Genomic DNA, 11,752 nt, shown 5'->3' with positions numbered 1-11,752 from the left:
TACATCATGGGACTAACAAAAACGGGACAAGAAACTTAAGGTTTTCTTTTTTAAATTCGGTACTGAAAGTGAACCACTTTTTCTGCAGAAATCTGGTTTGGAAGAGAACTCAAATAGGAAATTTCAGGGAGACAACTCCTATATTGACATTAACACACCACTCCAACACAAATTACCGCCCCTTCAAATTGGATTCTTTTATTTCAGCAAACACAAAATATAAGAATATCTGTGACAAGAGATCGAAAGAAAGCTTATTATTTTAACAATTCTTTGGTTCATTGGTATTTATGTAGTGTAGTGGTGGTGTGGAAACACTTTCTATTTTTAGACAGACTGACTGCGAGAAGCAAGCAGCGAACCTCTCGAGAAAGTCGCCACATCACGGACCTCTTCCTGCCTTTACCTGTACGTTTAGAACGCGACAGGTAAGATATCGAGAGTCTTTTTTCGTCACCTGCTCCCTGTTTATCATTCGGTACAGATTCTGTCGGGTGGGTTGGCAAGAATTTCATTTTCAAAGCGAGTTGCTGGTGTCAGCCATGTTGCTCACACTTTGCAGCAAGGAGAATGTAGACTGCTGTAGACACCTACTGCTCCGCTGTTGACCCTACATGCTCAGTATTATACAGCTACAATGAATCAAGAAAATCTGTCATTTTTCCAGCTCTCAAAAATGTATGTGTTCTTGTTTCTGCCGGAAAGAACACATTATCTTATAAAACTAGTGAGGTGTATAATATAAACACACAACTACAACACCTAGGTGTTCTCAGAGAAAGCTCTACTTTCGATTTCGTTTTCTTAGTTCTCCCTTTCTTGTAATGTTCAGCTCTAATGCGAAGCTTGCCGTTAGTGTACCCTAACTTTTTATTGTTCAATTTAATTGCTTTATGTTTATAGAAATATATACAATTGTAAAGACCTGGAATAAAATTTCTATTTTTAGAATTTGTGTTTTTTTTTTTATTTTGTTATAATGCCGTCCCTAGTTTGCCCTGTATGGAAGGGCAGTGGACTCACAGTAAGTTGTCGATGTTCAGTTCTACTTCTTTCTCTGTTTTTTTTTTAATAATTTAACTAAACAGCTTACAGGTGGAGAATCAGGGTATCAATTAAATCTCTGTTAAGGAAAATAGTTGTAGCTCTGAATGTAATAAGTGTAAAATTGTTTACCTATGTAAAATGATTAACAGCTTTAAAAATTAGGATATTCAGACCCCCCAGATTCTTGAAAAATCTGTATTGAGAACTGTTTGTTGTTTAGTACAAGTATTTCAGTTTGTTTATGTAGTGTGTAGTGTCTGAACCATTGCGCCTGCACGCACTAAGCGTTAATGGCAGGGGATGAGGATGTGTATGGAATTGGAGAGGGATGAAAAGGACAAGTAGGTACATGTATAGGTCTTTGTCTGAAGTCTGTGATGCTCTACACTGTCATACGTTTCAGTGAAGCCTCCTGTTGTCTGCTCAGTGCCTGATGGTCTTATTCTGTGGTAGTGTTTTGTTTTGTTTTTATTGGGGAGTGAGGGAGGGGCAGAACATTGCCTGCTATACAAACCCTCTGTTGTACGTTTCTTAAGCCCTAGATTTGTTCATCGGGTTTGATTCTGTTGGCATTATCAGTTTGTTAATTTTAGCTCTTTCTCTGGACTGGAGTTTGCTTACTTAATTTGACCCAAGGTTGAGTGACGGAAGCATCATATACATGTAGCAGTATAGCCAATAAATTTGATTTATAAAGATTTTAGATAATTAATTCTTTCAAACAGCTTTAATTGTCATTAAATCTTATTACCATTTTTCACACCGTTTGAGAATTTTCAGCAAATTAATAACGCCAAACCTATTGATTTACAAATATAATTTTTCTGAATAAATTACAGGTCCTAGAGGACGAGTTCACAGTCGCACTTGTCTAGTCAGTAAAAAGAAAGCCAGCTCCTCCTCCGAGCATCATGGCGTCAACGAACTCATTCAGCAACCAACAGAACGTTGTCAATGTGGAACGACCTGTTGCAAAACTGTTGCTGAACAGTTCAGTGATGGTTGATTTCTTTGGAGAACTCATAGACGCTTGTTTGTCCATCGACAGGAGCAGTATAGCGAGTGGTCGCATCCTAGTGACCCACGGAGACCCCAAGAAGGTGGTAGACGTTATCAACGAAGTGGTGGTCAAAATGGATGTTCTGGCCATGGAAAACGACGAAGAAGTTTTAAAAGTCTTGAACTCGCTGAAGACAAAATTTACTGGTCAGTTTGAAACCGACTTCGACCAAAACAGCTCGACTTTTAAATCTGTAGTTCACAGAAAGGTGAAGAATGAAATTGAACCTGAGATCATATCTCTGACAACCAAAACTGGTCGTTTTTTGGTGTCCAGGCAACACATGAGCTATCTGCAGTGTCATCTGGATCACATACAAGAAGAAGTGCATACCTCTTGGCCAGACAGTGCTGTGAGCATCACCCTGCAGAAGGAGGTCAGAGGTGAAGGAAGTATGTTAGTTTCTTCAAAAAGATTTGATTTTGAAAGCGTCAAAAAGTTTATAGAGAATTTTACAACAAACATTCAAAAATTTTCGAAAGATCTGGAACCTTCGCGCGCACTTCTTCTCAGCGGACCTAGAGGTCAGAAGGAGGTCAGGCAACTAGAACGAGAACACAACTGCCGGGTGTCTGTCCTTTTACCCGGACATCAGGTATTGGTGCGAGCTGAGCATCCTGGCGGACATGGACTGTTTCTGTGCGAGGGTAACATGGCCGCCACTGACTGTGATGTCCTGGTGCTTCCTTTCAATGAAACTTTCAGAAACTGGACGCCTACTCAGAAATTGATTCTTCAGCAAGGTGAGTTTTGGAGGTTTTGCTATACGAACGTGCCTATGCTTGAAAATGTAGGCGCGTGTAAAGCTGTTTATTTGAGCGGGTGGATGTGTATGTTGTGTGAGGATGTAAATACTACACAGGGAAAGAGTTTGTGCGGACTGACTGGAACACAAATCATTTTTATTGTCAATGCTGTATGTCTTATACAGTGTCCTATGATCATAGTTGCTATGTAACCGTTAAAAGATCTTTAATAGCTTGTATACGGTACTATTTTCTTTCCGCCATTCTTTTCTAACAAATAGGCGAATTTTTAGCCTCGCCCCTTATGATATTACAAGAAGTAAAATCTGACGGAAAAAACCTACAGATTCATATTTCTTTTCCCTCTAGGTCTTCTAACAACAAGAACTGACATGTATGCTAAATTTATCGGGTGCTCTCCCAAACCATGCACCCTGGCACTCAAGTGTCCGAGGCCGGATGATGGACGAACAGTGGTACTGATTCATGTTCCTTCATCGCCAGAAGCTGAGGAAATGGATAAGGGGCTGGCTGAAGCCTTAAGGTTGTCGTGTGCTCGCGGTGCATTCGTAGCTCTGCCTGTTGCCATGAGTACTTCACAGTCGCTTGAAGAGAATCTAAAGAGGATTGTTTGTGTTGTCCAAGAACACTTTAATGAAGAAGAAAAAGCGACGACCATCGTTCTCTACCTGGAGAAGTCGTCTGCTGGTGTCAGACAGAAGCTCATCGAAGGACTGGAGAAGATGATGACTACACGCTGGAAGACAGAGACAGACCTGGGTGAGAATCTGGCAATTGATCAAGGATTTTATAAATTATTAAAATAACATTTTAGATATTGAACTCTAATAGTCTTAAATGATCATTTCTCTTTCTTTCCTCATCAGATATAATAATCAATTATCACCAATAAAAATAATCGCCAATTATTATCAGATTCCTTGTTACTTCTAAACATTTTGCAAGAGTTTTCTTGAAAAAAAAATTGGTAAGCGATCGGGACAGGGAATTGGGTGACAACGATGACTTAGACATGAAAATTATTTTAAACTGCTGCATAGAGACTTTTAGGAAAGATTTCATTTAACGGAAAGGAGTTTAAAAGTATACATATTAATTGTCCAGTTTACTAACTTTAAAAAAACCAGTTAATTTTAAATATCAATGGTAACAAGATTAATCAAAATATGCGACCAGACAAAGGATCACTAATAAGAGAAAATCACTCTTAATATTTTCTGTTGTATCAGCTGCTGTTTACGAAGAAAACTGCACTTCATCACCAACGCTTGTTATTGTTGGCCAGACGAGAGATGTGGAGACAACACATTCTAAGGTTTGAAACATGTAATCTGTAACTATCTAAGGACAAAACGGGTAAAGTACTTTTTATAAGACATAATACATGCACTTAGTGCGCTTGTATTCACAAAGGATAAAAACTGAAGTACGATTTCTTAGATCGAGTTGTAAAAGAAAGAAATTTCGTTTAAAACTTTGCACTAAATATGAGATTTACACACCATTCTTTATATTTTTAACCATTCTTTAATATTGATTGTTGGATTATTACATCTTGTGCTTAGTAAAATGTTCACAAAAAGTTAAAGGCCAGATAGAAAATAACCCAGAAATCATCCGCGTCGCGTAGCTGTTTGTGTAACAAATGTTGCACTCAGCTCAACTCTCTGCTATGGTATTCATAATATCGTTTACTAGCTTCAGCCGAGAGATTTGAACGGGGTTGAACTTGCAAAGATATTTATCCAGTGGTTCTTAACCTTTTTTGAGGTACCGAACCCACAAGTGTCATATGCACGTTCACCGAACAATTCTTTAGTTTCATCTGCACATTCACCGAACAATTCTTTAGTTCCATCACGAATTGCGGGTGTGTCTTGTCCTCCGTGGCGGAGGCTCCGCCGAACCTCTGAGACCGACTCACCGAACCCCTAGGGTTCGATCGAACCCAGGTTAAGAACCACTGTATTTATCAATTGATACTTGACTTCATCAGTAAAATACTTATTTTTATAACCAGAAGGAAAGACAGAAGTAAAAAGATATCACGTTTCATGTTACAGCTAATGGTAAGATGTAGGGTATTGACTGCAGTGCCTGATGAGGATCATTCACCTGTAAAATTGTACTTAGTTGCAGACCATGCATGTACCCAGCGACCTCCAAGAACGCGTGTCGTTATTGGATACTGGAAAGGAATCTGGATCAGACCTGTGTACTGTCTCTAACTCCGTTAATTCAGATTCTGGAGCTGCGAACAAAGCAAAAGTATGATTGTACATATTTACCAAGATCTAGTGTATAAGAGCATGAGCCCCATGATTGTTTGCAGGCTGGGTTGTAAGCTTTCAATCTAAAGAAATATTTCGCGTGGAATTAGCGCTTAGAAGGTTTTAAATAACTGAATGCAACAGAACGTTTCCATTGTACGACATCACAACCTTCTATAATTCGTCACAAGTCATTATAGGGGAAATATTTTAATACGAAATAATATATATGCTAAAAAAATTTATAGTTGGTGATACTGAAGAGGGCAGTTGTTCTGAACCGTCAAATGCGCAAGTCCAGTGTCCTCTCTTCAAAGTCAGGCGCCAGCTTTTGGTGCAGATTCCCAGAAACAGAAAAAGCGATTTTGTACTTTTGTTGTTTATGTTATTATTTTTTATTCGTGTCTCATGGAAGCATTTTGTGAAATTAAAAATAGTCTTCATAGGTTTAATCCGTCCGGTGTGTGTGTAGGAGATAGAGGAGGGGTCAAGGTAGATTCGACCTTTTACCGACTAGACTAAGAACGAGTCGATTTGTCCACAACTCAGAACTGATTCGACCACTGGCCTCAGTTGATTAGACCACCGACATGGGTAGGTCGACCGATGATGATAAAGGGTATTACTGCAAAGTGCACTTATTTTGTTGCCAAATTAATGCATAAGTGATAATGATGTGGTTGAACCGGTCAAATCGATTGACCTACCTCTCTGTGTGTTATGCATCAAATACCATGCACGAGCATACTCTTATTTCTTACTTTTTGTAATCAAGTCATTCAAGATTAGCCTTAACTACTCCATAGTAAGTACCCTAGTTTTGTATACTATTAGAAAAAAAAATTAAGTTAACTAAGATTGGTTGTATAGTCTTCATGTGATGTACATACAGATTATTTATGCATGGTATCTGTATTTTCAGAACAACAGAAGTACAGGTTTATATGATAGAAAAGGTAAGTTGCATATGCTTTAGTATTAGGAACAGTTTCCTGGCTAATGGCGAATTTCTGTGAAAATTTTAGCTACAACAACGAAAAGGAACCTTTCGAGAACTTACAACCACACTCTGTCAAACAGCATTAACATTTATTTTCTTTAAATCTAATTGAAAGTTAAAGTGGCTTTGAAGATGACAAGGGAAATGATATCAGCTGTACTTTAACAGTAAGGAAAAAGTGGTGATGGAAACAGCAGAGCATGGTTGTATGTAGGATGATATGACAAAACACTTTTTGATCACCTTTATTTACGGGGTAAAATTTCAGTTTTAGTAGTATTTTTTAAAAATTCCTAATTTTAGTAATAAAGTTAGTTGAAGTTATAAATCCAGTTTTTTATTATTTCAAATTATTTGTTGGCAATAATAATGAAGGAAGGAAAATATAACTGTAAGAAAAAGTTCATAAATTTTTTTATTCATTAAGTCAATTTAATTTATTACAGATGACTTGCAAGAATATAGCCTGTCATCAAGTGTTTCTGCGCGAAAAGCACCAAAAGCTAGGAGGGCAAAGAAGCTTATGCCAGATAAAGTCCTCTGTGGACAGCCATCATTATCAAGCATTCCACCCTCACAGCCTTTAGGTGTAAAAACTCAGTCTTTGAGGCTACCAACAGTAAACAACCAAACCCTTCTTTCATCAAACATTGTCAGCAAGACAAGACTACCATGTCAGGAGGAGAAGGAGAGAGAAAATAAAGAAAAAGAAGATGGAGAAGCGGACAAAACAGTGTGTGTAACTGGTCTCACAGCTGGCGATGAAGAGGTTTGTCAGCTGTACTTTGAAAACACAAAACTAAGTGGTGGTGGAGACATAGCACAACAGGGCTGTGTGTGGGATGACATGGCAAACCAATTCCTGATCACCTTTGTCGATAGGCAGGGTCAGTATTTATTTATGGCAAATTGTGGTGATAGTGATGTTTAAATACTGTGTCAAGCTAATCCAAGTCGTGCTCAGTATTCATTAATATCTTTATAGTAATATTCTTGATCTTACTTAATATTTCAGACTATTGATCAAATCCAGCATCCGTTTACAATTAATGATTTCTTCATTTATTCTAATTGCTAATTATTTCATCTTTGTTTTCATTATATTACTAATTACTATTATTTTTTCAGTTTCATCTTTGTTCTCATTATCAGTAATTATACATGAAAAATTGTGCACTTTGAAAACTATGTGGAATTGTATTAAATGTTTAAAGTTTTTTTTTATTTTTGATTTTTTTGTGTGCTAATTTCAGCCGCTTATAGAGTTTTAGAAAGAAGCCACACCATAGCAAACAGACACCTGCGAGTGAAGCAGTATATTCCACCTCCTTGTTATAAGGACACCGTATTGGTCACTGGTATACCACGAGGAACATCGGCAGATTGTCTGCAGAATTTTCTGGAGAGTGTGGCTGATATGGCTCTGGATATTGTGCAGATGAATAATGCAGAGGGAAAAGCTATTGTTTCCTTAGCAGATGAAGAAGCTGGTGAGTGGTGAAAATTGTGTGTATGTGTGCATGCAGGTGAACCTAGATGCATGTCAGAGAGCATATCAAATTTCTGATACAGATATGTCAGCAGTATTGTTATAAATAAAACTGTTTTTCACATTTTTCTATTGATCAGTTTTACTTTGCAATCTGTGTTTCAGATCTCAAACATGTGAAACATCTGCAGCAAGCATGTCTGAAGAACCCCTTGTATGGTCATTCTGTGCTGAGTGTACAAAGAATTCCGCTGTGTCACACAGTACTTGTAGACAACCTCAACCCCAAGACTAAAGAGAGCGCTATTCTGTATTTCTTTAGCAACAAAAATAGAAACAGTGGTGGGCCTGTGACTCACATCAAAAGACTCAACAGTACAAGTGCTCTTGTTCACTTTGAGAATTACAAAGGTATGAAGATTTTGTATGTAAAAATAACATGATGGTATTGTAAGTATTATAAAGTAAAAAACAAACAAACAGTTGTTACAAATACTAGAGGCCATTGTACAACCTTGTGCTTCTGCCTTTGATTCTCAAAATTTCCAATGAGCAAACTATGTATATATTATAATACTTACATTTGTAAAAAGCATTTCCCTGTGGGCAAGCTCAATGAGCAGTACACAAAAGATTGCAAATAAACCAACAGTCAGCCATAAAGAAAAACAAACATTAGTAAATATGTAACCAAGTAACCTCCTACATGGCACTGCTTGCACACTCTTTGCGAGTCAGTCAGTCGACCCTTGACTGTCACCTGTCGTTGGGGAGATCACATGGATAGATGTGGCAATTTTTCTCGAATACCTGGATTTTCCTTTCTCTCCAGGCGAAGTCCACCTGTCACATCTGTTGAGAAGGATCGCCACTACCAGGGATTTGTACAGCTTGTACTTGGTAGTAAACCTTATCTGATGGCTGTGCGAGATCATATCCAGTCTAGCCATTGCCGGTGTTGCTGTCTCGATCCTGATGTGGATATCTGGCGTGGAGGTGCCGTCATTGGAGAGGATGGCTCCCAAGTACTTGAAGCTGCTGACCTCTTGGAGCCTGTACCCCGTTCATAGAGATTTCTGCTTTGTGACTTTCATTGACCATAGCTTCGCTCTTTTCAGGGCTAGTCTCCATTCCATATGCATTTGAACTGTCTATTAGTCTGTTGGTGAGGTCTTGCAGTTCTCTGCCTTCTAACAGGTCTATGTCGTCTGCAAAGCGTAGGCTGCATATGAGCCTTCCGCCAATTAAAATGGGAGTGTGGTGAAAGTGGTAGGTTTTGAGCTCGATGTCATTAAGAAGATATTAAACAGCACTGGTGATAGGCGACGTCCTGTCATGCATAAATAAGCTCATATTTGGTCATTCAGCAGTACTACTTTATGTGTTACATTGTTGTTTTCCTGTTCTATAGTGTCCAATCATCACCCTGTTCTGTTCCAAGTATCTTTAATGTCTTTCAGTTCATTCAACACTTTACCAAACGAGGTTAAAGACAGAGTAATTTATAGGCGGTTAGTGCAAGCGTTCACAGCTTCACTGTATAATGCTTTCAATGTTTCAGATGCTCAGGCAGTGGTGGACAAAGGATCACATATCTTGGATGAGTTTCCATTGAAGGTTTCATTGCACCTGGAGTGTTTCCAGCTTACAGCTGAAGTGACGGAGTAAAAAGCAGATTATTGTTGTAGTCTGTTGACTGGAGAAGGAGTTCCAGCTATTCACAAAGAACATGGCTACGAGAACCAGACTCAAGGGGATCAACATCACTTGGCTTCTGATGAAATTCCTCTGTATGACCATGGTGTTGGTTCTTGTGAGGTCACTCAGCAGGTTCAAGGGGTTAGCAGTTTTCATCGTGAGCCATCTCCCATGGAAAGACATAGTCAAGGAAGTAGTGAGTGGAAGAATGATCGTCATGCTTCATACAGACCGGACAGAAGGTGGGAACAGCATTGTGGATCTCACATCTCTCAGCCACATTGGCAACAACCAGATTGCTTTGAAGGACATACGGCCTTCAACTCACCTGGTCCTAGTGCCGTACATGAGAACTCTTCAGCATACAGACCTACCCCGTGTAAATTTGACAGATGGGTAAGAGTGGAAAATAACCGTAATCTCCACTGTCCACAGAGTCAAAAAACTGAATGTCCACATGTCATTAAAAATCTGGGGTCAGATGTTGTTGATAGATTTCGAGAGAATAAAGAAGCACTTCAACACCTTGTAACTGACCTACATCAAATTCATGGTAGATTTCAGTGGAAGCTACCAGAATGCATTGATGTTATTGCCACAACATCTGACATCCCTAAAGACTGGTATGAACAGGTGACCAAAAAATTAGACAAACATAAACATCTTATTGAGGGGAATCTTGGCAAGGGGAGGAACCCATTGCCTGATAAAAGAGAATCACAAAGGCTTAAGCGATTAGCAGAAGGTGAAGTAGATTGTAAGGAGATGCCGACAAGACAAATAAAAGAGCAACATTCAGATGCTGATCTGACACATACATCTGTTACTGAAAGATATAGACCTGATGTGCTGAACAGACTGGAGACAGAAAACATGGAGATCTTGAAAAAACAGCAATACATGTTCTTTGAAGAGCATTACCGAATGTGAAAGCATCCCCGATTAAGGTGATGTCTAAGCCACAGGTTTTAAGAATATTTAAGGAGAAATATTAAAGTGTTATACTTCTGGTGGATGAAGAGAAGAGCCTGGTGAAGGTAAGAGTAAACATCTCACAATATGATGCGATGAAGATGAAGGCACATGTAATGGAGTTTATGACAAACTTATCTGAGACATATCTCAGTCGTGGTTACATGGGAAACAGAGATGATAATGTGGAAGCAAATCTTTCCTGACAAAGAGCTGACATTGCAAATGGAAATAACAACACTAATTTCTGAGCCTGCATAATGTGATGATTTACTAATGGTTACTAAAGATTTCATAGCTATTACACAAAGAAAAGCATTCCCTGCCTAACATAAGTAGTCTCTCAGGTCAACAGCTGCTCACCGTGGCCCTTGACCCTTGGCCTGGGCGAGGATTCACTGTTTAACAACGGGATTGGAGTGGTGTGGACGAGAAGATGAAATCACGGACTTTCCGAGCAGTCCATATAAACTACATTCATAAACACCTTGGACATCTTGCTGAACAATAATCCCGGATTTTTCTTTTCAAAGAACAATCCTCAAAATGCGTATCTTAGTGCTCTAATGTGTTGCTTGTTATTTAATCTTGATGGATGAGCAGTAGAAGGATGGGATTTTTGTCTACAGTGAATAGCTTTTTGGAAGGAAGCGCTCTAAATATTATATTTTATGTAAAACTCCTTGAATCGTTGTTGATGGTCGAGTAAAGCGTGCTGTAAACATTATTGTTATTACTATTATTATAACAATATCTCTACAGGTCATCTCGGTGATGTCACCTGATACGAGGTGTAAGTGAACAAACAGGTACACAGACATGATTCTTCTGTTTCTCTGTCTTCCTGTTTACCTGGCGCGAGCTTACTCATAACCTTGTGGCTGTCGATTATTTAGTATGAAAAAGATGATTAAAAAATGAAGATGTGTCTCTTGGTAAACAGTTCTGTCTGTTGACATCCAGCCAAGAGAAAGAAAAACTTTAAAAAAAATAAAACGCACATTTGCGTCTGTCAGTTCCAATAAAAATATTAAGGTATGTGTATAGCGCCTTTCTTCAGCAACAGCAGGACTGCCAGTGCTTCACATCACTGAGTTCACTTCTAGAGTTCTCTTCCCTGTCAAAAGACAAGTTCAGTCCACTGCAAGGGGAAAAAATAACAGTCCTATAAAGAAGCCAAAAAAAAAAAAAAAACAACAACAACAAAACCGACGATGAAGTTGTGATGTAACACAACAGCACACACTGTGGCCATAGCCGGTTTCTCTTCGGACGAATACTGGGAGAAGATCAAGGCGGGTGGGGATGATTCTGTATGTAGGTAGGTACTACGTAGTACGAACACAGCCAGTAGATTTTGACAGAAAAGCACACTCGCACTGGATGGAAGATAGTTATATTTACGGGTAGACAGCTAAGTTATTTTTAGTAACAATTCAAAAACAATTT

At 38.7% G+C, this 11,752-nt stretch overlaps 1 protein-coding gene across 2 annotated transcripts; it reads left to right on the top strand.

Moving 5' to 3' along the window:
- Nucleotides 1-332: 332 nt before the first annotated feature.
- Nucleotides 333-11,027, top strand: LOC112564211. Of its 2 annotated transcripts, none has more exons than XM_025238871.1 (10): nt 333-428; nt 1,887-2,850; nt 3,223-3,633; nt 4,104-4,189; nt 5,008-5,142; nt 6,067-6,100; nt 6,591-7,031; nt 7,398-7,634; nt 7,799-8,044; nt 9,195-11,027. In XM_025238871.1, exons 2-10 carry the CDS (start codon nt 1,959-1,961, stop codon nt 9,299-9,301), a joined length of 2,589 nt encoding a protein of 862 aa, XP_025094656.1. In that variant the 5' UTR covers nt 333-428; nt 1,887-1,958; the 3' UTR covers nt 9,302-11,027. The 2 variants fall into 2 exon arrangements, with proteins under 2 accessions (XP_025094656.1, XP_025094657.1); XM_025238872.1 differs by lacking the exon at nt 333-428 and adding an exon at nt 894-1,024.
- Nucleotides 11,028-11,752: the final 725 nt, after the last annotated feature.

The sequence above is a fragment of the Pomacea canaliculata genome, linkage group LG5 (genome assembly GCF_003073045.1).
Source record: "Pomacea canaliculata isolate SZHN2017 linkage group LG5, ASM307304v1, whole genome shotgun sequence".
NCBI lineage: Eukaryota > Metazoa > Mollusca > Gastropoda > Architaenioglossa > Ampullariidae > Pomacea > Pomacea canaliculata.
Note: the sequence above shows the minus strand (reverse complement) of the source record. Positions and strands in the feature narration are given on the sequence as shown.